The 24,490-nt window shown below is 46.8% G+C and overlaps 1 protein-coding gene across 1 annotated transcript; it reads left to right on the forward strand.

Annotated features, from left to right (window-relative positions):
- Positions 1-671: 671 nt before the first annotated feature.
- NUF2 (NUF2 component of NDC80 kinetochore complex) lies at positions 672-13,893 on the forward strand (the record flags this gene model as incomplete). Its single annotated transcript, XM_084266053.1, has 13 exons — positions 672-794; positions 2,892-2,966; positions 3,738-3,814; positions 4,263-4,324; positions 5,232-5,329; positions 5,677-5,750; positions 7,498-7,594; positions 8,570-8,632; positions 9,346-9,483; positions 10,396-10,536; positions 11,366-11,541; positions 12,640-12,775; positions 13,744-13,893. The coding sequence occupies 13 exons, from the start codon at positions 672-674 to the stop codon at positions 13,891-13,893; spliced, it is 1,410 nt and encodes a 469-aa protein (XP_084122179.1).
- Between the last annotated feature and the right edge of the window lie 10,597 nt (positions 13,894-24,490).

Below are 24,490 nucleotides of genomic sequence, written 5' to 3' on the forward strand. Positions count from 1 at the left end.
CCAGTTTCGGGGACGGGGCCGTGACCTCGCCGGCCGAGCCAGCGGAGCGGCTTTCGGGAACGGGGTGCGTGGGGAGAGCGCCCCAAAACGCCGCGGGAGGGGGCGAACAGCGCGAAATGGTCACAAACGGCGTCAGACTCCCAGGAGCGGCGTCTGGCGCCGCTTTAAGCCCGAGCCCCGGGCAAGGCACAGGGATCGGCTTCGGTTTTCCGGCTTGTTCAGGGGGTTCTTCGGAGCCACCCGGGGCGGCTTCACCCCCCCGCTGGGGCTCCCGCCCCTCAGCCCGCGCGCTCCTCGCCTGCCCGCCCGGCCACCCCACACGGCGGATCGCCAGTCGATACCCGCCGGCCTGCAAGGCTCGCCGAGCCACCGCTAAGCCCGCCCCGGCTAGGAACGGAACCCGACGCGGCGGCGGGCGCCGCGGAACCCCGCTGCCCGGCGGCAGGGGGATGAGTCGGCAGCGGCCGCCGATCCTTCCGCGGCGGGCGGCGGCAGGACCCAGCGGCGCTAACGCCCGCCCCAGAGCGCCCCTGGGAGCCCCGCCCCTAACGGCCGCCGCGTCCGCAGCAAACCCCGTCCCTTCTGCCGCCGGCGGGGCGCGGGGCGGGGCGGAGCGGGCGCCCGCCAGATTCGAACTGCGGCCGGTGGTTGGCCCCACGCTCGTCGCCGCGATGGAGACGATGACTTTTCCCCGCTACAGCCCCGACGATATCGTCGCTTACCTCCGCGGGCACGTCCTCACGGGCGCCGAAGCTCGGAACCTGGTCAAAGGCGACTTGTTTGGCACCCCGAAGGTGCGGGAGGGCGCTCGCGGGGTAGGCCGCGGCCTGCGCCGGCCGAAGGGAGAGCGGCTCCCGGAGCCCCGTCCCGCCCAGCGGCCGCTCGGGGACGGGCGGGGGGAGGACGGGACGAGGCCTTTGCGCGCCGCCGGAGCAGCTTCCTTGCGCGTCGGGTGGCTTCTCGGGCGGGCATTGCCGGGTTCCCGCAGCCCGTTCCTTTCTCGCCTCCGTCGGGCCGTTAGCGCAGGCTGGCGGCTGGAGAGCCCGGGTGGTGCCTCAGCGCGGGGCCCCGTGCGGCTGAGGGCGGGGGCCGGCCCCGGTGCGCGGGTAGCGGCGGGGAGGCGGCTTTGAGGGGAAAGAGTGAGCTGTGAATCATAGAATCACAAACTGGTCTGGGTTGGGAGGGACCCCAAGGATCACAGAGCTCCAACCCCCTGCCACAGGCAGGGCCACCAGCCTCCAGACCTGGAGCTACACAAGGCTGCCCAGGGCTCCCTCCAACCTGGCCTTGAACACCCCCAGGGATGGGGCATCCACTACTTCTCTGGGCAGCCTGTTCCAGCCCCTCACCACTCTCTGTACAGAACTTCCCCCTAATATGTCATCTAAGCCTTTCCTCCTTCAGCTTCAATCCATTCCCCCTTGTCCTGCCATTGTCTGCCCTTCTAAAGAGCTGAATCTCCTCCTGTTTCTCTGCTCCCTTCAGGTACTGGAAGGCTTCAATGAGGTCTCTCCTCAGCCTTCTCTTCTCTAGGCTGAACAAACCCAGCTCCCTCAGCTTCTCTTCATAGGGAGGTGCTCTAGCCCTCTAATCATCTTCATGACCTCCTCTGAACTCTTTCCACAAGTTCCACATCTTTCTTGTTTTGGGGGCCCTAGCTCTGGACACAGTACTGCAGCTGGGGCCTCACCAGGGTAGAGTAGAGAGGGACAATCACCTCCCTGTCCCTGCTCGCCACCCCTCTTCTGATGGGGACTGGGATAAGCGTGGGGAATGGGTACCCATTCACCTTGTAGGTGCCTTTTTCCCTTCCTCTCCCTCCTTCCTGCAGAGCAGAGAAGGGCATACTTTGCTACTGGGCTGTGGCTTCTGTGGCCCTCTCCGGATTTTTACTGGGTTTGTTTTGATGTCACTTGGTTTGGAAGCTGCTGAGTGAGCAGCAGTGTAATGCAACACAAGGCTGGGCTATGGGTGTCTGCACTGGCTTCCCTTTCCCCTGATTGCCTTATGGGATGTGATTCAATGAAATGTAATAATGCTGAGCAGATTGATAGAGATGTAGCTTAAGAGACAATTAATTAATGTAACTTTAATATAAGAAGAATTTGTGTGTTTTGAGAGTAGGCAGTATTTGCATGTTTTAAGAATAGATGTGTTTTGGATTTTAATAGAATATGGCTGTAGCTGTGTGAGCTGTTTTGTGAGAGCAGCTACAACGTTTAACAGTGGAACAGCCTTGAAGAGAAAGAAGTGAAGATGGGGGAGTCATAAATAATGAGACCAATGACCAATTAAGACCCAGACTATATCTTACTTTCAGCAAAAAAAGGGTTGCTAACTAGTTTGTGAAGAAATGTGGTTTTGAGCACAGGAATGTGTTTTAGAAACTATGGAGAAAACCGTAAAGAGTAGGCGCTGAGAGAGAGGAAGACATCCAGCCTTCATCCCTGAAAACCACTGGAAGGCCCCCTGAGTGTCACTGAGCATGCTCTATCTGTGAGGAGTTAATGTAAATTACTTCCTAGAAATAATTTGAATAACCCTGTCTTTTCTTAGAAATGATAATGAATATGTAGAGTTAATCTGTATAAACAAGAGAAACTTTGCTTTAAGTGGCGCACAGGTATGGAGGAGTGATCCCCTGTGTGCCCAGCGATGGAACAAAGGATCCCTGCTTCACAGTCCCCAGGGCTAGTGAGGTTTGAGCCCGGCTTGTCGAGGCATCAGTCGGCAATGCTCGAACTGCATTGGGAAGTAAAACTTGTTGGTCTTGATTACTCGGTGAAATGGGCATTCGCCTACTGAAGGCCCAAATTACTCCTGTGGCCCAGTCTGGGAGCCTTACACAGCCAGTCACGTGGAATACTGACCCATGTCTTCTCTTCCTGCAGCCTGAAGTTTTGCACATGATTTACATCAGAGTCCTGCAGAAGGTATACGGCATCCGCCTGGAGCACTTCTACATGGTACGTCTGTAGCGGCGGCGCAGTGAGGTGCGAAGGGAGGAAATATTGCAGCTCTCAAATTAAATGTTGAAGTATCTTCCTTGTCTCGCTAGCGAGTGGCAAGCAGCTTGCTGTTTTGTAATTGCATGAAGAGGAGCTTAGAAACTCTGCCTCTGCTGCAGAGGACTTGTGTGTGAGATGCTGTACGCCCACAGGCGTTTGCATTTGAGGAGGCAGCTAGGCACTTAGGCTGGAATGAGAGCGAAGTCATCAGTATGGGTCATTTCCAGAGGTAAATGAGCCTGGGAGCATCATCTGTGGGCTGTTGCTGAGGCCTTGCTGATGATGTGATTATGTCTGAGTGCCTCTGGGTTTCTTTTTTTCCTTCTTGCCTCTCTCTGAGGAGGCTCCCCTTGTGCTGCTTGGTGGGAGGAGGTAGAGAATTCGTGAATAAAGTTGAGCCTGGGAAGAAGGGAGGAGTAGGGGGAGGTGTTTTAAGATTTGGTTTCTCATTATCCTACTCTGTTTTGATTGGGTAATAAATTACACTTTTTTTTTGTGTGGAGTCTGTTTTGCCCTTGATGGTAAGTGCTGGATGATCTCTTCTCAAAGGGAAGATTGAACATGTGCAAGATAACTTGGATCTTAGCATTAGCTATGTTCCCTGTGGATGAGGAGACCCCCCCTGAAATGTGTTTAACCTACTTGGATTATTTTATGCAGTGGAAACAAACCTGTGTATTTTTGTTTAGGCATTTTTCTACTTATACATTGACTCTCTTTACTCTTTAGATGCCCGTCAAAGTTGAAATACTGTATCCACAGATATTTGAAGGCTTTCTACCGGTTTGTAATTTGTATATTCACATGTAAGTAGAAGATGCTGCATCTGTTCAGTTGCTATTCCTTGTAAAGGTCCGGTTTACTAGAAGGAGTAGGTCTTTATGCCTTTTTGTTCACAGTGCTTACAGTGCTTCCACTGCTCATTGGCCCCGAGCAAAGTGAAATCTGCAAATGATCTGTTTCAGCTGTAAGGGGAGAATTCCCTAGCAGTGAAGTGTAGGAGCTCCCTAATTAAGCTGCAAAGTTTTTCAGGCAAATATTTTGCCTTAGAAGTCTTTATGAGATGCTCTAAGAACACAAACTGCTAATGCTGGTCTGTGTGTGGAGTCCCCCTGTGTCATTCTCCCAAGACACTGATGTTATGTGCTTGCTGTGCTGGGATGAGAGGGCAAGGTGTGGTTGTTAGGTTTGTGCTACAGCCACTTACTGAGCAATGGGCACTGTGGATAAAGCTGTATTGTGTTTTCCTTGCAGGGAGCGCTTACTTCCCGTGTGCCGGATTAATGATTTTCAAATTGCTGATGTTTTAAACCCAAGTAAGCAAGTGCCAAGTAACCCTTGTGCTTCCTGGGGTGGTGGGTGTCTCTTGACAGCTGGGTGCTTCTCATCTAGGAGAGCCAGATGGGAATCCAGTACGGAGACTGTCCCAGGATTCCAGCTGCTCCTTTCACCCTTGCTGTGGCCCTTCTGCAAACTGATTCTCATGAACAGTTCTCCTTATTCATCAAGGGGAGCTAATCCAGTTAAATAACTGAGGGACATTTTGAAGGCTGCGAGTCTGTTGAACTGCTGCTCTGGGGGGTGGACTGTGACAGACCTGAAATAGAGTGAGACTGGATGGTAATGAAAATGATCCTGGTGACTCCGGAGTGCCATAGGGTTTATTATGCCAGTGACAGAAGCCATTGGATTTTTGCTTCACCCTTTTCAATACCTGGCTGTGGTGATTCTGGTGCAATGCAAACAACATGGAAAAGGCTGTTCTGAAGAACTCTTCGATGTTTGGCTCTGTCGTGTCGAAGATGTTCAAAGCCTTTGTAATAATCTTTCACAAAGTTGGCTTGGAATAGAGCCACAAGGTCCCTGCAGCTCAACCTGCTGTCTTTGGCTAGTCCGATTGTTACAGTGAGGCTCTGCCTTCAGAGTTCTAGTTGAGGATTGACGCTTTCTCCCTGACTTATATTTTAATGGAGGCTGTATTTTAATAGGCACCATTTTATTTGTTACAGTATTTTAGCAACTCTATGCAATTTAAGTTTGTAGCTTTGTGCTGGCTTTGTGTAGTCTGTGAAATATCTGCAAGGCAAGCAGGGGAAGAACTAATTTGGATCCTGTTCTGTAACTTCTGTCTCTTCTCCCAGTTACCTTTTCCCTAACTATTTCTATGCAATTGCAATACACATGGAAACCAGAGCAGTGATGGGATGTGATTTCCTATTTCAGAAACAAAGAGGACAGCTCGCTTCTTGAGTGGCATCCTCAACTTTGTGAATTTCAGGGAGCTGCGACGTGAGGTCTACTTGGAGTTGCAACTGAACTATGTAAGTTTGGGTGCCGTGTTACTCCAGATAACTACCAAGGTGTAATCACTGTTAGCCCAGAGCTGGGAGTGTAAAGGCTGTGAGTTCTTAACTGCATGTTTAAGTAACACATTAGAATGAAATGTAGCCAGGTAATATGAGAAAGCAATAGTTTAATACTTCCTACCACTTGTATGACTGTGTTAGAAGCACACACAGCTGCTGTAAACGGTTTGAAAAAAAACCCTTTGCAAAGCCCTAAAGAGAATATGTCAGTATAGAAGAGGAGGTGAGCTTTTCAGTATCATAAAGGTTTCTGTATGGCCATGACAGAAGAAAACCCACATCTCTGAATACTTAATTTGCAGAAATCTGCTTTGGAGAGACGCCAACAGCTGGAGACTGCAAATCAGGAGGCAGCAATGAAGCTGGAGAAACTAAAGTGAGTGTGAGGTGGTGCATCTCACAGTGCTTATTGCATGTTCAGTGCATGCAGTGTGGACAGGCTGGCTGGGTGGGCTGGGTCCTGCACTTGGGTCACCGCAACCCCAGGCTTGGGGAAGACAGGCTGGAAAGCTGCCCAGTGGTAAAGGACCTGGGGGAGTTGGTCAACAGCCGGCTGAATATGAGCCAGCAGTATGGCCAAGAAGGACAACAGCATCCTGGCTTGTACCAGGATGTGGCCAGCAGAACTGGACATGATGGTCCCCATGTACTGGGCACTGGTGAGGCCACACCTCAAGTACTGTGTTCAGTTTTGGGCCCCTCACTACACGGAGGACATGAAGATGCTGGAGCATGTCCAGAGAAGGGCAGCAGAACTGGTGAAGGGTCTGGAGAACAAGTCTGAAGAGTGTCTGAGGGAACATGGACTGTTCAGTCTAGAGGAAGTTCAGGGGAGACCTGATCGCTCTACAACTACCTGAGAGGAGGTTGTAGCCAGGGGGGTGTTGGTCTCTTCTCCCAAGAAATTAGCAATCAGATTAGAAGTGGCCTCAAATTGTGCTAGGGGAGGTTTAGATTGGTGAAGTTTTTCCTAATATCCAGAAGAGTTGTCAACCATTGGAACAAGCTGCCCAGGAAAGTGTTTGAGTCACCATCTCAGAGGTATTTAAGACATGTAGATGTGGCACCAGGGTCCATGGTTTATTGGGGGTCTTGACAGTGTAAGGTTAATGTTGGACTCGATCTTAAGGGTCTTTTCCAACCTGATTCTTTGATTCTGTATGAGGTACTTGAACAGGAACTGCAAGTTAAGATCTGTGATTTGACAAAGTTGCTAACTACTGCAGAAACTTTTAATTTAAGAAGATTTGACTTCTCCTTTGGCCCTGGTCTGGTTTCGCTGGTTGGCTTCCCTGGGAAATAAGTCACAAAATATGCAGATGTTGCTGTTGGGATTTCCTTAGAATTACTGAAGGAGCTCTACTGGTGTTAGGCTAGAGGAGTTGCTGGTGGAAAATAAAGATGTTACTTCAGGACCATATGGTTGCTTTGAGAGGGTATCATATTTTTTATGTCAGGTATTACAGTGAAACTTTTTTCCATTAATGTTATTTTTTAGTGGCATATCTTTATCCCTTCAATAGCTGTAGGAAGCCCATCTTTAAGTTAATAGGTGGGTAAAGTTGTCTTCCTTAGTTATTTGACATGTTTGCCCCATTCTCTGTTTCAGGCCATTTAGTCCTACTGCCTGTGTCTTTGCACCATTAAGTTCTGTTTTTGCTTGGGGATAATAGGATGAAGAGATGGCTAGTTTCTGAGCTCTTTCAAAACAAAGAATGTTTTCTCTGATAGCTGCTCTTGTCATGTGCTAGGCAGGAGGTTCTCTAGTTGAGCTATCGATCTGCCCTAAAACAAGCTGTTTCTGTGGCAGGTACTATTATGTAAATTTCATGAATGAAAATCACCACAAAGAATTGACAGAAATGTTGCTTGCTTGTGCTTTGCTTAGCATGGTCTTTAAACTTGGTCCTCTGTCATGCTTGTACCACTTGTTGTCAAAATAGCTCTTTAGATTACACTTCAACTAAAAAATCTTAAAAGCAAAGGAAAAGAAGGGGTATTATTTTCAGACTGTCTTGCCCTGATTACTGAAGCTACTGGCTGTAAACTCTTTGGAAAGAGTGATTGCTTTATTTACTGTACTCTGACTCGACTCTGTCCAATTTCTTTATTTTCTTGCTTAGCACCGTTCCAGTTGAACATCAAGCAGAGGTGAAGCAACTGACAGACAACATCCGAGAGCTGGAACAACTGCTCAGGCAAGACTATCATCGGAAACAGGTACGATCTTGTCATATATTTCTCTAAAGTGTTGCTATGGCTTCTGATCAGGGGTTTTCCTTATTTGTGTTGACTTGTGTTCCTCTAACTCTACTTTTACAAAGGGTAACGGGCACCTTTTCTGATTTAAAACAAAGGTCGTCGCAAGATGATACCTTGTCTGACCTCCTCATTTCACTGTGAGGACTGTGAAATGCACTTGAAATTGGACTTAGGGAATGTGGAAGTGTATTTGGCTCTTTCTTTTTGCAATGTGTTACTGCAATGACTCGGGAGGTACCCGGGTCACAGTTTGGAAGTGTGATATGTATGTCCCCCTGCTAATTTTTGCTTTGTTTTTCACCTGGATCTGAAGAATTGGAACTGGAGGTGAGATGTGGCAGGAAATGAGAGCTAAGAAGGGTCAACCAAGGTAGTATGTGGCAAAAATAGTAGGGTTGACTGAAGGGGTAACTTTCCAGCAGTGGCAGCCTGCCTTGAAGGTCTCGTAGGTGGTCTTCCCAGCTGTTTCTTGGGGAGGAAGAGGGGAAACCAAGCAAAAAAATCCTCACCATATTTCTTTCCTTTTATGTTAAGTCATGTCTCTGCTATTAGTGTTATTAACCATGTGCTTAACTCCTGTATTATCTGGGACCTTGTCTTAATTTAGGGCTTCTTCTCAAGAACTGTGCCTTCAGTGAAAAAGGCCATGTGTCTATAATGCTGCTGGGGTCAGTAAGAATAGGGGTTGTTTGTCTCCAACCCCTGTTCCCAAGTTATCTACTGCATCCCTAGAGCTCCTGATAGCTTCTGCAACAGCCTTCTCCTCCTCTGACTTCTAAATCTTATTGGTAGCAATTTTGTCTGCTAGTTATGGACCTCCAAAGAAACCATGATTAGGACTTCCCTTGCAGACAGATCTATGATAGATGGGTGAAGGACGTAGCAGTTGTAGGGCTGCTTATTTAAAGTTTATTGCTTTGGGGTTTTTTTTAGGCAGCTTTGCAAGAAGTACTTTCACAAAAGAAGGCAGATATTGCAGAGAGCACCCGAAAACTGGTAAGTGTGCCCCTGTGTAGGCTGTGGCTTGCATCTCAGAACAGCTAATAGATAATTTGTCTTTCTAGGATCAAATTGTTCTTGGAGCTAGGTAATGTTCAGGTGGTGATTATTTTATTTAAGACTGCTTTTTCTTTAAATCCCCCCACCCAAGAATCTTTACTGCAATAGCTTGTTTTGTTAACTTGAAATACCCATCTTGGATGTAAAGCTCTGTTCAGGAAATGTCTGTTAAAGGGCAAGATATCTGGGCTTCTGGGAAGTTATGCCCTTAGGTACGTGAAATGGCTAATGAGGCAGCCACTGACCTGGTTGGGACAAAGCAGGAGGTCTTTGAGGTGTTGCACCAGAAGCTTGTTGCTTTTCTGTCTGGTTTTTGATACAGCTGGCTCTGAAGCCCTGCAGTGACTGCCTGGGTTATGCCACATGAGGAGCTCTGATGAAGAGCTGTTAGTAATATGTGATAGCTGGCAGGCTTTCTGTGGAGTACCAGTCCAATTATGTTCTTGGGACTTGCCATTACACCCCTGTAAGCATGTTGAGGCAGAAAAATGGACCTTTTACTGCTCTTTAGAGGAATCTTTATTTTTAAAACTTCATAATGAGTTCATAATAACCCTGTCTGATCGTAAGATCCTGGCGAACCGTGCCGTGCAATTCCGCTTTGTTCACTTCATTGCTGACACTGAAAGTGTGTTTGCCTCGTTAACTAGAATGAGCTGAAAGTGACAATAGTTACTTTGAAAGAAGAACAAGAGCAGCTGAAATCAAAAATTGTGGAGAGCCCAGAGGAGCTGAAAAATTACAAAGAACTCATGAAGGAGAATGTTAAGAAACTCAAGAAATCCAAGGTGAGCCTTTCCCCTGTCCACACAAGAAGCTATTCTATTGTGAGAGCACGCTTTACTGCTCTGTCATCATCTAGAACTGCTTCTTGAATGACCTGTAGTCAAAAGCCATCAGAACAGTGGCCAGTCTGAAGTGAAGTCACAATGTCAGAGAACTGAAGGTTGGTTGTGGACAGTGGATTTTAGTTGGGTTTTGTTTGTGTTGGTGGCTTTTTTTTTTTGGTGTGGGGTGTGTTTTGGCCTTTTTAAAGCAGGACTGGGGGCACTGCTGCCTTGTCCTCAGAGTGAAATGAGGTGTAGAACTCTTGAATCTCTACCTGCCTGTTCGCTCTTGGAGATGACAGTACTTGGCAGCTCACAAATGTCCTTGGGTTTAGAACACCTGCTTTGTAGTGCTGCTGTTACCTTTCACTTTTTCTGGAATTGATGGCTGTCTCAGTTAGTTAGTACACTGGGCATTTTCCCACTAAAAAAAAAAGCTAGGAGATGTCCAGTCTTTAAATGGTTGAAGCTCATGACGGCTTATACTGCAGGGAAGCTTGCAAAACTTTTGTCTCCCTACGTATTTTTGTTCCCAAGGGGGTAGTCTTTATTGCTGTAATCCCAGGCATCTGTCTTCATGATGCTTTATGTAACTCCTTTTACCATTACAGCATTTATTCACTGTAAAGCTCTTTTCTGTTCTGAAAGCTCTTGTAACAAGCAAGTTAGTTCAGTGTAAAACACTTGCATGTCGCTCTTCTGCGCTTTTCAAGTAAAAGCTGCTGCTTTTTCAACTTGAAATCTCATCTGAGTAACTACTAGATATTAATTCCAGATATGTTAAATGAAGTGGGTACAAAAGTCAATATTCATTAATACTATATGAAATAACTCCAAAGCTGTTTTATTAATAAAAGTATTTTCTCTTTAAAGCAAGAAATTATTGAGAAATATGAACGTTATAGAGACCTAGTTGAGGTTCTGCCGTCATGCCAAATGGAGGTACAGTTGTATCAAAAGAAGATGGAAAGACAGGGAACAAACGTGGAGACACTGGCCAGCGTGTTATCAGAGGTTTGCATTATCCAATCTATATCTGCCTAGGGAGATTTGAATGTCTAAGAAGCAAAATAAGTAATCATCAGTAAACATTTGTACTTTGAAAGTCTCAATCTCTACTCTTCCCCAAAACAAAAGAATTTAGATAACTTCAAAATCTCATTCTTACATATATCAGTAAAATACAGCAGCTACTTTTGCTGCATGCCACTAGCTAATGTACTGTTGACTACTTTTAATAGTCAAAGCCTTTGTTGCCATAGAAACCTGACCTAAAATAGTTGGAACTGTCTTGGGGTTGTTGGTGGGAAATGATGGAAGAAAAGTGAGATCTAGTCTCTTCTGCCTAGAGAGAAGAAACCAAGAGCCAAAAAATTAATGCTTCAAGAAGAGTCACGTCTTAAGTGCCTTTAACTTCATTAATGTTACTATAAGGCAGCCTTTCCCTGATGAAATGTTTGTCACAATACAGTACCTTGCTGTCTGCTCCTCAGTTTTGGGAGAGTACAATTATTTGGAGCACTTGAAAAATGGTTTGTAGACTTTTGGGGTGTCAGTACAGCAATATGTTCTGATTTACTCTTGGCAAAGAGCTCTAACAGAACTCTCAGTAACTTCTGGAAATGATTCCAAGTGATGGGATCTTGTCCATTTGGATGTACCTAAAATCTGATAAAGACTAGGGAACTGGGGTTTAACTGGGAGAACTAGTAATCAGATCTTCAAAAGTGGGAAGCTAGTTCTAATCTATGTAAACTATCAGGGTTAGCTTATCAAAAAGCTGTGTTGAGTATTTTTATTTCCTCTCCACTTAATTTATTTCATTACTGCTTATGTACTCTAGGTCAGAAACCTTGAGGACCAGCTTGAGAGTGCTCAGACAGAGCTGAAAAAGGGGAAGGCAGATGAAATGTCCTTAAAGAGACTGGTCACTGCAAAACATGAGAAACTGTCTACAGCTGGTATAAAGATAAAAAAGAAGCGTGAAGATGTCGAGCAATACAAGCACACTGTGTTTGAGTATGGATGAGTTGAGGCTTCTGCCTGATGCTACTTTATGTCTTTGTTATGTGCTACCAAACTTCGTGTCTGGTACAAACGTAACTCTACAGTAGGAAGAAAATGAGTGATGTGGGATAGCTCTGTATGAAGACCTGTAACACTGCAGGCAGGGACTTGGGGGTCTCAAATCAATAATTGCAATGTGACTTGACAGCAATTCTTTTATTGGAGCACTAATTTAATTTATAATGCTTATTCTTGATTCTTTTATCTTCTTAAAGAGAATGTCACATTGGGATAATTTTCCAACTTACCAGACTCCAACAAAGCCCCATTTGCCTTTCATGAATTTTTCATAATTTCCCCTGCCGCTTTTGCTCATTATCAAAGATGTTCAAGACCCATGGGGAAATGGGGCTTGTATCTCAGAGGAGTATTATCCTGACATGATGCTTCTAAAGCAAAAGGAAAAGTGTCATTTGATCAAAGCCTCTTAGCCCATCTCCACTCCTACTGTATGCTGAAGGCAAGCTGCAAGGCGGCGTGTGCAGCAGCAAACTGCCGCGTCGTAGGGTCACAGCTTTGCTCTGAGATTAGAAGTGCTGGACTCCTGTACAGAGAGCTTATTGTATAACAGCTCTTTTTAGTATATGAGTAGGAAAGAGAATATGGAAAAAGGATTGACTGGGTAGGTAGCTGGTGGAAGAGAGCTTCTTACACAGAGCTCAGAGTAAGGCAAGGTTTAGTCCAGTGGCTGGCCTTCAGGCAGGGCTCTCCACTGACTCCTGTATAGCGTCACTCGGTCAGGAAGATGTAGTGTCCTACTGTCCCTTGGGTTGGTTCTGCTGGAGTCACTTGAGTTGTCTTGATTGGCAGCAACCAGGGATCTGCAACACACTCCTCTAACTCCACTTTGAAGTTTTTTACTACTTGTACCTAAGATGTTCTAGCTTAAGAATTTCTTGCTGGAGAAATTTCTAGGAAGTAAATTCTGTGCAGAATTGCTTGTACAAGCTGCTAGTTTCATGTTTATAAAACACAAGCTTGTGGTGGGATTCAGTTTGATCTGGAATTAGTCATGTGGCTCAGTCCTAACTTTTTTTCTCCCATGTTCAGGTATTGTAACAGAATTCAGGAAAAGAGGGGTGCTGTATATGACAAAGTGACAGCCATTCACAAGGAAATCCAACAGATAAGGTTCAAAATTCAACAGCTGAATGAGAATGCTGAAAAAGAAGAAATGAAAGCCAAGGTGAGATGTATGGTGCTGCTTGACTGGTGGGGAGGGGGCGGTAGCCCCTAAAGGAATCCTTTTGGGTGTTCTCAAAGCTATTTTTAACTTGGGCTGTGTAGATAAAGGAACACTTATTGGCTCTAAAACAGAGTAGGCTGAGCTGGTGGTGGTTTGGGTGGATAGTTGGAGGGAGAGCGCTCCTGCTTGTGGGGCTGCTAGGTTGCTGGGGCTTGTGCACACTGTTAATGGCCCATAGGAGGAGAAGTGGGCTCTGTGGACCTGAGACTGGAATGCTGTGATTGCCCAGAACTTTGGGAGTTGAAATTAAACTTGTCTACCCACTTGTGCGTGTAGCAGATACTATGTTAGTTCCATTCCTTTTTTAACATTGTGGTACTTCCAGCTTGCAGCAGTTAGATTTTGTTTTTCTTGTTTGGCCCCTGGGACCTGCCTTGCAAGGCTTTATGTTTATGTTGCAGTGATGGGCATGTAATTATCTTAGTCTCTCAAACATAGGTCTACTTGCCACGTCACAAACCCTTTCAAGGGTTTTGGGAGGATGACTGTCTAGCTCAGCTTGGGAAAGGGACGGAAATCCTCATGGGTTGAGAGTAGGGGATCAGAGTCTGCCTGTAGCATCTCATCTGTATCTGTTCATTACTGAAGTGCTGCCCGTGTTGGGATGATGGTGGTAACAGCCACAGTGACAGAGACCTTGATGACAGAATAGGGCAGCCATAGTTGGACTAATGCTGGTGGCTTAACCACTATAGTATTGCCACCACTAAAGCTACAACAAAATCATGCTGGGATTTTGCTTGTGGCTGCTTTTCTGGTATTTTGTAACTTAGGTCTGTGTTCTGTGAATGTGCCTTCTGAAGCCGGGGATTTGAGATCTTTGAAATCACTTGAGGCCTCCAGACCACTCTCATATCCCTGTAAAGTGTTGAAGTTAACTCTGCTGATGGGGTTTTTTGCCTTTCTAGGAAATATACCAGAATCTGAAGGCTGGGCTGGAGAAGCGTCATGAATCTCTCATTAAGATGGCAAAGTGTTATGCAGCCTCAAGAGAAGATAAAATTGCTGAACTGAAGAAGTGGCTGTTCAGAGTTCAGGTTCCTGGAAGTACTTCTTAAACCTGGCTTCGCTTGTATTCTGCTTTCACAGTGTTTACCCTCCTTATCTGAGCTCAGGAGCTTGTGCTTTGTACGGGATGGATACTTCCAGGCAAAAGCCAAGTTTCTCAAAAAACATGTCAGAGCTCATTTAGCTTTCTAGACAGATCCTGATGTTGTGGGATCACTAATGTGGATAAGAAAACGCTTGGTTTAGCCTGTTTGTATAATTTCAGTGAGTCTCAGATTGTAACAATAACAGTGCAAGCCTTGCTAACACCAAATCGTTTGGCATTTAGGTAGAATCTTGCTTTCTGCAGAAACTCTTCTGCCAACTGTGCTCTGGGAAGACCTGGTGCTTTGGTCTGAAAGGACACAGGGTAAGTTAGTAACGGGTGCTGTTTCCACTACCACTATCCAAGGAAGATTAAATCCTGATGGAGCAGCAGCAGCCATGTAAATGCTGACTCGCTCTCAGTCATGGGTATTGGTGAATGCTCAAGAGAATCGCTTTGGTTAATGGTACAGTACCTCCTAGATGCCTGAACTCACTGCTCTGTTGAATCTTCATCTGTTGTTATTAGAAAGTCTCTGTTTCAGTGCTTAGTGGTATTAAAAAACCCCCATAGATGAGCGTGTTGTACCCTGTGATGGCACACAGTTTCCCACCATGTTTTTTTAATTTAAAGAAATAAAATATGCATTTTAAATAGTTGCTATGAGGATACCTAACCCTATTTCTTTTATGTCTTATTCCTCCCCGCTGACCTGGCCTAACCAATTCAAAATCTTCAGTTTGTATGTTTGTAGCAATGCCTACAAATAAAAGCTTTCTATAATAAGGGGAGGAGGATTCAAGCCTGTATAGTGAGTCTCTTTCTGGTTTTGTTTAATTCTTCAACTTCTTAGCTAGAGGTGCTTGCAAGTCAGGTAGGTGATTGTTACTTCCAAAGCTCTTGCTGAGGCATTGGGCCCTTTAGTATTTTCCTTTTGAGGTTTTTGGTTTTAGTATTTCAGTAAAAGTCCCTGTTAATCTGCAGATCTTAGCCTAGTACAGACCTGCTGGCAGCTTTCCCATTTCCACCAAATAATGCCTGTGTGATATATGTGTGTGTCTGTATGACACAGTGCCATGGTTTTAAGGGAGCGTGCTTTTCATCCCAGCAGTCCTGCAATGTTGTACAACAGCAGCTGGCACAGAAACTAGCAAAAATCTAACTGCTATGGTAGCAGATTTTTTTTCCCCCAATAGCTAAAGATGCTAAGTTCAGGTCAGGTCTGGCTGCTTCTGAAAGCTGTCCCAGCCAAAAACCAGGGCAATGTGAGTGCAAAAGTGTTTGATCACTTTCTAGGTATTTCCAGACATGGACTGTGAAGATGTTTCTGTAGACAGATGGTACAGGTTTGTGTAGAGTTTTTCCCTGAGCTTAAGATACCCCTGCTTTTTCTCCTGTCAGTCTTAGCCTAGACCCCAGCAAGTTGAGCATTCTTCCTCTAACTTCTCTGGGAATTTTGGGGTGTGGCTTTTTCTTGTTTTGGTGATGCTGTAAAGATTGAAAGTAAGCTCCAGTGACTGGGTACTCTACAAATACAGCAGTGGTACCAGCTTTCTCACAAACACCAGCTGGAGGTTGTGTTCCACAGCCTGGATGTTACAGCCACTCTCAGAAAAGATTCCCAAAAGCTTGAAATAAATACTGCAGGGGGTTACTCCAGCCAGCAGATGATTTTTTTATGGGATAAGCTTACTGTCCTTTGGCAAACTGCATATAAAGAGTAAAGCCTCCAGGCTGCAGAGATCGTGCTTGTGTAGCCCAGAGATGAGGAATTTGCAGGACAAAGAAAATGCTGGATTCTGGTTCCTGTCCCAGATTTTGTGACATCAGCTGTTGGATAAAGTAAAAAGCTGCCATTCCCCAAGACACAAAACTTGTGGTTTCCAGGGACAGGTCTGTGTGTTTCCATCGGCCCTTGTGCCCTGAGCGGCCTGTTTGCTTGTACCCGAAATGCCTGCAAATAAAACCCAACCCAACCTGTGTTTTACACAGAGGTAAGTGATTCCCAGGTGTGAGTACCGCTGCTTTTTAGGAACTTGTGCTCCTCTTGAAGCATAGGGCAAGGCGTGGGGGGTTCTCGGGACCTGACCAGCCATGCGGTACAGCTCCGTTTCCCTCGAGAGGGCAGTGTTACTCAAAGCTTTGGTGTTTGCCTTGGGCTTGTTTTGTTAGTCCTCCTACATGCCCAGAGCCTTCTGCCAAGACCTAAATCAAACAAAACCGCAGAACTCCTTTGTTTTGAGACACTGGGGTGCAATAAAAGGCGTCTATCACAAAGCTGATAGAAGAGAGTAGCCAGGCTAATCTTGGCAGAGTAAGACCTTCACAGCCTTCTCTCAGAGAATAACCAAACATCAGTAGCTGCTGCACACCTTGGCATAACACCCTTCAAGTGTGTGGTTGGGGTATTTTTGTTCTTTGCAAGTACTTCAGTACTTCAGATAGGGCATAAAGCTTGTGGTAAATTCAGTGTACTGCTCGGGCTGCAAGGCTTCCTGGTCTCGTGTTCCAAACGCGTGACTGCTGCCTGTGGTACCTGAGTCAAATGATGCTTTGGAGGAGTTTTAAAAACAAACACAGACCCCAAAAGGCCTGTGTTGCTACCAGTGGGGTTTGTGACTGCACCTTATATCTGGCACATGGATTATTTCAGGTGAAACCTTCAGCAGTACACAAGTACTCATGCATGCAGTTTGTATTTGCAGTTAGATAATTAGGTTTAAAGAGTAATAGGAAAAATATTCTTAGCTCCCAATCATGTAATTTCTACTCTATGCAAATGTATCAGTCTACTGATAGATGTATATACGGTGTGCCCCCTTCTCTGGGTGCATATGGAGTCAGGTCATTAGGGTTGTCTGCTGGGTAGGAATAGTTTGCTGCAGCTGTTTCTGCAGTGCCCCTAACCCTCTTAGTGGATTGATGCTGATTATTTTATCTTGCTGTTACTGTGCTTCTTTCCCCACTTCTTCCTTCTCCCACAACTCTTACACGAGCAGGGATACCTCCTTCTACTTTGGCCATGAAACTTTTCCCTATAACCTTTTATTCTTAGGAAAAAACAAAACATTGCTAATATTATGGGCAGTGTGTATGTTAAGGAATGTGCTGTTCTGTGCATTGCTGAGTTAAAGTACTTCGTTTGCCTGGTGGATGTGCTTGCTAGGGTTTTGTTTTGTTTTTTTTTTTTTTAAGCTAAAAGCTCCAAGGGAAGCAGGGGTCTTTCCAGCAGTCCCATGAGCTGACCTCAGTTATTCCCTGTCTGGGAATCCTCGCCCTCTGTCAGCCTTCGTGCTCACTGCTGGCCGTGTGGCTGCTTTGGACCTTGGGCTTCATCTTACTGTAGTGCCAGTACTGCCTCTTCTCTCCTGGGTCAACGGTGAGATCTGGATGATGCAAAGCAGCAGCAGCTGCATCCAAGGTCCTATATCCCACGTTCTTAGTTTCTATAGCTAATCTAATATCTGAGAGAGCTTTTCCTTGCTAGGTGTCATCTAGATCCAGTTACAAATGCTTATCTTTTGCTTGGGCTGCTCCTGGAGGTCAACCAGAAGCTACCAGAGATATGGCTCCCTTATATTTAGATGACATGCTGCCTATTCCTTCTGCAGAGCAGAAAACTTGTAGATATGTAATGATCCAGAATGGCTTTTTAAGCAGTAGCTGCTTTTCTTCTGATGCTAACAACTGTCAGATCTTTTAGATGGGCTAGTTTAGTGTTTGTTTATCATATGCATAATCCTTTTGTTGGGCTGTATGTGGACTGCTTCTGGTGATCTTTGGAAAACCAGGGCAGGGTCTAGCCCCTGATCTGATCATGCTCACATATGTGGGAAGCTTAAGGTCTACTTCACCTTTATATAAATATCCTGTAAAATTTGCTTTACATCTCTGCTTGTGTGTTTGAGCAACATGGTAACTTTGATGCCATCTTAGATGGACGCAGAGCCCAGGCACTTGCTCTGATTTAGCATGGTCTGGGTCTTACTAGAGCTCCTCTTTTGAAAACCTGCTTAGATCAGCCAGAAGGTCAGTGTAAATGCAGGTTACCCCCCAGAAGGCCACTTCCCAGGAGCAGGAAGTGCAAGATGAATTGTCTGTCAGCTTATCCATAGCCTGTCCCCAAACCTCCTTCCTTACAGCAGAACTGTTTGAGCTTAGAATTTAACCAGGAAGAAAAGGTGTTGGGGGGGTGTGGGGTGGGTGGGGAGTGGGGAGAGCAGAGCTTATTGTGTGCTGTACTGTGTGTTAGTGTGGGGAGGAAAACACCTCCTCCTCCTCCGAGCTCAGACACAGCAACATCCAAATGTAGGCATGGATAGCACAGCTTGAGCTTCCTGTTGTTGGAGTATCCTTCCTCTGCATGCCCTCTACTGCACACCATAAACTACTGGGAAGGAAGGTAAGTGTCTCCTGCCCACAAGGACACAGTGTCGTAGGGGGGACGTGGCTTTGTTCCAATTTTTAAAAACAATTTAAACAAGGTTTGGTTGCAAGTAGGAAAAAGTAGCAGTGGGTCCTTATCTCACTTGTAAACCTCTCAATATCTATTTTCTCCCCTGTCCAGCTGAAAAGGGGAGTGATTGAGTGACTTTGGTGGGTGTCAGGCCTCCACCCAGGGCCAAACCCCTACAGTGGAATGTGAACAAAACTTTAGGAGGCTGTTTGATACCTCTTCCCTGCTGTGTGTCTTGCTGCTCCTCTCCTTGTGAAGGAAGAAACCATCTCTTCTCCCGCCCTACCTTTTTTCACATGGTTTTGCAGGAAAAGCAAGCAGTGCTGGGTCAGGTGAGAAGTTTCTGTGTTCTCCATCAGGGCTTCGCCAGACCTTGGTGCTTCGGCTGTAGGATGAGCAGGAAGAGGAGCTGAACGTGTCCTTGGCCGCTTGGTGGGGCTCTTGGCACAAGCAGTGTCCCCGAATTCAGCGTTGGATTCCTGCCGCAGCTTTCCCGAGGAAGCCGAGGGAAACTTGCTGAGTCTGCAGCTCCGCAGCCTGACATATTGCAGGCCTGGCCAGGGCCGGGCAAACTCCAGTTAAAACTCTGTATATAAAGACTTTGGACATCTGATGGGCAGTTTTGCATGAAGACTGTCCAAACAGCTGCGAAAAGCTGCTGTGCTCTCATTGGTGTCTGTGGTGGTCTGAGGCCACCGGTACCCATGAGATCACATTGTGCCCTTCACTTGTGGGGCTTCAGCTTTGAGGTGCCCCTCTAGCACAGCTTGTTTGGCACTGAGGCTGCCTTTAGCTGCTGCCCAGTCTCCAAAGCGAACCGACAGAGGTTTCTACCCAAGAGTGTGATCCTCTGTGCTGGTCTGCAGAGAGGAGGGGGGCTTTCCTTGCCTGATGGTTCCATCAGGCTAGTTAAGGGTAATCCTTACAGTAATGATATAAATGGCTTGAGGTAGGTGGGAATAAAATGGAGGAAAACTTTGAGCTGAATAGGCTCCTGAATGGGGATAGACTGTGGCATAATGAAACTCTGCAGCAATTTGCACTTCGTTGGTCTCTTTTGTGGTATTCAAAGCACCCTCTTAATTGTCCTCTTAGCACTCTTAGTGCTAATGCATCTGTGAAGATGCTTGCAGAATCCTAGCTCTGGTGAAGCTTCTTCACGCCAGCAGATGTAAGAAGACAAACGGTAGGTACATACCAGTACCCCTGCAGTGTGCTTCTGTTCCTTCAGACCCAAAAGGTTTGGATGATCCCTTGGTGTTCTGCCCACTGCTGGTAACAGGTTGGTGACTCTGGGATAGGAAAACCCGGTGGGAGTTCTTACAAACTGCACAGAGGTCTTGCAAAGTAGAGACCAAGTTTTTATTTTGTTTGCCTGCAGGACTTGATGGGGTCCTGTTTGTTCCTCTCCTCCTTTCTCACCCCGTGTCACGTTTGTTTCTGCGGTGCCATGGGGCCAGAATCAGCTCTGGTATGTGCGATGTGTGGTGTGACAGTCCCTGACGGTCTGTGCCCCACAGTGTTGAGAACCTAAAAGAGATGCTGTGTCTGGTGAGGTGAAATGACCCTTTTAGGTGTCCCCAGCATCAAAGTGTTTCTTTGCTGGTTCATAGTAGCGTTGCTGGACTCTTGTCTGGCATCCCCAAGGTGTACACCTGCAGTAACTGCTGAGGCCAGGGCTGTCTAACACGGGAGAATCCCCAGGACCTGTCTCTATTTCTCGCTGCGTTCCCCACTTTGGTGTGTCTGACCCTCTTGCAATGTCTATTCCTTGGGGTTTTACGCTGCTTGCTGGGTTTTATTCCACTTTGTACATTTTTTTTCCCCTGGGCAGAGCAGTTGCAACTTAGGAGTAAACACCTGCAGTACCGGGTCCTACCCAGTACGGAACCACCGTCGCTAGAGGTGTGTGATACTGACTCAAGGAGAAGGGTAGTTGTAGATGTGGCTTCTCCCTGAACAGAGCCGGAGAAGTTTCATCTCCACAAGGCTTTTCTCCCTCTCTCCCCCCTGCCCCAGGCAGAAAGAGTGCAGAGAGGCGCTGAGATTCCTAATGGATAGCTAATTACACGGTGTTTATCGTGAAAGAAGAGTTTGGAGGTTGAGGAGGCAGTGGTGTTGGGAAAAGCAACATACAGAAAACATATCCTCGTGGAGAGGAGTGGACATCAGGACCAAGCCCCTGTTTTTGCGAGCTGTGAGCCCCACGGGAGGGGACGGGGGGAGGCCAGCGTTTGTGGAAAATGAACAAACAAAAGGAGGGAAAACTCAGGGTATGTTGAGGTTTCCATAGCAACACAATACTTTTCCTGGAAATATCAAATGATGAGATCTAATTTATCCGCTGTTTAACTCTTGCATGCAAAGCCCTCTCCCTTCTTGGCTCACCTGCCATCCGCCGCTTTGTCCTCACTAGCGGCGAGCACGCTGTCCCCGGGCAGTGATGCTCTGCATGGGGACTGGTGTTCCTGGGATGAGACTGTTCATGTGCCAAAGCACATCGAAAAGGAAAAGCTCCTGAGGCTGCACGGAGGAATCGCTTCTTGCTGGACTTGTGAAGCTTCTGTTTCCTACAGAGCCAGAGAGGATGGGCAAAGCTGGCACCCAGAGCAGAACTGGCAGGCACATGTGCTGCGGAGAGGTTTCATAGCCAGCAAAGGGGGTGTCATGCTGAAGGATCTGTCCTCCTTGGTGAGGACGTGGCTTAGCGCCTGAGGTCTATTGAAAACTTTCTGTGGGTGTTTGGAGAGTTCATCAAAGCAGCTTGGCTGAGCCCTGTGCCCGGCTCTGTCTGTGGAGAGCCCCAGGCTTGGGAATCTGTGATGGCAGGGGAAGTTTTGTGGAGGAAGGTGCAAGGCTGGTGTTTTTTGCCTGATAAAAAGGGCAGGATGAGAAGAGTCTGTGGAATTACTAGGGGTCTCAAACATAGAAAGGAGTGTCCCTTCTTCCTTCCTTGCAGAAGGAAGCCCTGAGTGGATGGGGAAAGGCTCGGTCCCACTACAACAAATGGATTCTGCTCTGTGCCCATGGCAGCAGCCCCCTTTACCCCATCCCCTCCTTGCCCCTGGCAAAGAGGAGGGGAGGGCTGCCCGCAGCTGGAGACAGTGAGGCAGGGGCAGTGGAAGATGAAGGCTTGCCCCCTCCTCCTCATTGTGTCTGAGGCCTTGTGGCAGCTCGCTGCAAGGAGAGGGTGGCAGGAAAAGGCGGGTAGCCCAAATAATGCTGCAGGCATTACGTATGTACCCTCATAATAGCATTTGGCAGGCAGGGGAAGAGGTCTCAGTCTTTGAAGGAGGGAGGTTGATACGAGCTCGCAAGCTGCTTTTGCATCCTGCGCCAGAAAAGGGTCAGACGAGCGGAGGGTGAGGGGACGCTTGAGGGGACAGTTTGACCTGTGTCTAGGAACAGTCCTGCTTCTCTTTCCTGCACATCTGTCTGTGCAGGTGTTGTGCTTTGTGAAGACTTGGGGCTTTGGGTGCAGTGCTGTGTTGGGTAGCAGGGGGTACCTTCACACTCCTCTCTGACCTGGCTGGCTGTGACACCTGTGTGATCCATCGGCACCGTGATGCTTTGAGAGGGGAACGTGGAGCCCATGGAGTGTGATGTACGCTGTGACATAGGGCATCCCGCTGAGGCGTGCTGGCTGGTCCTTCTGTTCTAACAGCAGTGCATCACAGTAGCATCACTCTGATGGTCGTTCTGTTGGTGCTGTTTGAGCCCCGAAGATTTGCAGGTGGCAACCACCCATCACTGGGAGATTTAGAAGAAAACTAGTTCCAAGGGGTTTGGAGAACAGGGATCCAGCTGGGTGCCAGTAAACAAAGAGCGGCCCCTTAACACCTCTTAACAAATTATTCCGTGCCTTTAAACCTGTATTATATTTCCTGGTATTTCTCCTGACAGCCACCTGTTCAACTCCTGACCTGTTTGTAAAAACCCGCACACCATCTACCAGAGGGATACGCGCACTTACAAACTCCTGTTCCGTGGGCATTAAGTAAATTATTTCTTTAAGATCATATGGCAGATCTATAATTAATTAAACCCTCCATGATATTAGCGCAAAATAATTTAGCCTTTCTAAAAAGGTAAATGTAATTTGCCGATCTGGTATTTGGAAGAGTGCTTTCCCCAAAATCAATTCCTTTAGTTTCCAGAGAATAGAAATGAGAAGCAATCTCATTTTAATTATATCTCTTTATTGCTAACAAAGGAATGATTTATGCAATTAAATTAACTGGCTAGAAAATTATTCTCAGCTGGGCTGTCCTAATTCTTTGCTTTCTGAATTGCAGACTCTTACACTTCTCTATGTAGATTAATTTTTCTGATATGCAAACAATGCTCCTTGTGTTCATTTCTCTCATTTTTTTATTCACAGCTCCCCTTTTCTTAGTGTCAATGACATGAGTAATATTTGCGTGCTGCTGGGCTCTGATTCAGGCCCTTTTTTTTTCCTGTAGAAAAAGTGGGGAAAAAATTTTTCAAAAAAGAAATCTTTTCTTTTGACTGTTGTTATTGCTGGAGCAGAGCAAGGTTTTGGAGTTTTCTGAGGAGCAGGAACACAGAGGGCTTGCGAAGACGTCAGAGGACGCAAACTTCTGAAGGAAAACGTATCGCCATTGAGGAGACAGGTGAATTCGCAGCTAGTGTTAAGGAAGCATCTTTTACCTCTTAAACCCCCCCGTCTCCTTGCAGCCAGGCGAAAAGCTGAAATGCAAGAGGGAGGGGGGAGGGGGAAATGAATAAGTATCTTATGTCTTATGTCATACACAGGGAAAGAATTTTGGGTTTTCTTTCTGCCTGGGATTACATTGCAGAGGCTGGCCAGAGTGTTAGCTGGGGATATTTGGGCTGAGGGGAAAATTACTATGTGATGCTGCACCATGACCGTGTGCTGATGCAGCCCAACGTCATCCGAACGGGGCATCAGAGTCATCTCCTGTTTCAGACCAGCAGCAAACATACTGTGTAGTACTGTTAGCTCTGCCCGAGCTGTCCTGCCCTGAGTCGGTAGTGATGCGTCAGCTGGTCAGTGGTTGCTGCTGTCGGGTGGCTTGGGAATGGAAGGAAAAACCACCCCAAAACACAACAGACAGCAGAGTTTGGTCTGCGTGGGGATGCGGCGCATTTGGGTGCGGAAAGGTCTACGCCATCGGGATGCGGGGTGGGCTCCGAAGGCTTTTTTCGACTGCCAGGTGGGAAGGATCAAGCCACGATGATTTGGATGGGATGGGGAAGCATTCTGAGCTTCAGCTTCCTTTGAGTGTGGGTCATCCGGTGGGAAATCCTCTCACTGGGCTGGGTGGCTGGCAGGTGGGCAGTGGGGTCATTGGCACAGTGCCTGTTGACTGCAGTTGTCGGTGTTATTCTTGAGGATTAGACTGGAAAAGAAGCAGGACGGGATGAATTGGCTTAGAAAGCAGGAGTGCACTGTTTGGAAGAGCCTTTCTCAAAGAGTAATTGTCCTTGGCTTTCTTTGAGTGACTTTTCTCCTCCTGCAAGCTCCATACCCTGGGTGAAAGGAAAGGACATCTCACGATGCCCAAGGATGTCATCACTGGGGGTGTGTTTACGAGCAGCCTGTAGAGCAGGCTTTGAGTTCAAGACAACCCAGACAAACTGAAGGAGCGGTTTGAAATCAGTAGGATGAATTTCATGGCAAACGTTACCCTCATGGGTAAAACATCTGATTAAGAAAAATAAGAAAGGACTGCCTGGGAAAGCAGTGCTCCAGGAAAGGGTTTGGGTTTGCAGCAAGTCACAGTGAAGGGCATTGGTGACGGTCCTTTAAAAAGAAATCTCGTTCCTGGAAGTATTAATAAGCATCATGTGCAAGATGTGGGGTAGGGACAAAGATGCCAAAAATGACAAGCTACAATGCTCACATATTAGCCTGCCAGAAAAAAGCATCAGACACCCCAGCTGTGTCCTTTGGTCCCCCAAATCCACCTGCTTCTAGTCTGTACTCAGCAAGACTGAGCCTTCTCCTACCTCTGTGTCCTTACAGCCTTCATGGGTAGATGGCTTTATAGCCATCACCTCACCTTCACTAGCTCCTCGTCCCTCATTTCATCCCACTTTGCCAGCAGGTTCCAGTGGGGGC

The sequence above is a fragment of the Gallinula chloropus genome, assembly GCF_964237585.1.
Source record: "Gallinula chloropus genome assembly, chromosome: 6".
Taxonomy (NCBI): Eukaryota; Metazoa; Chordata; class Aves; order Gruiformes; family Rallidae; genus Gallinula; species Gallinula chloropus.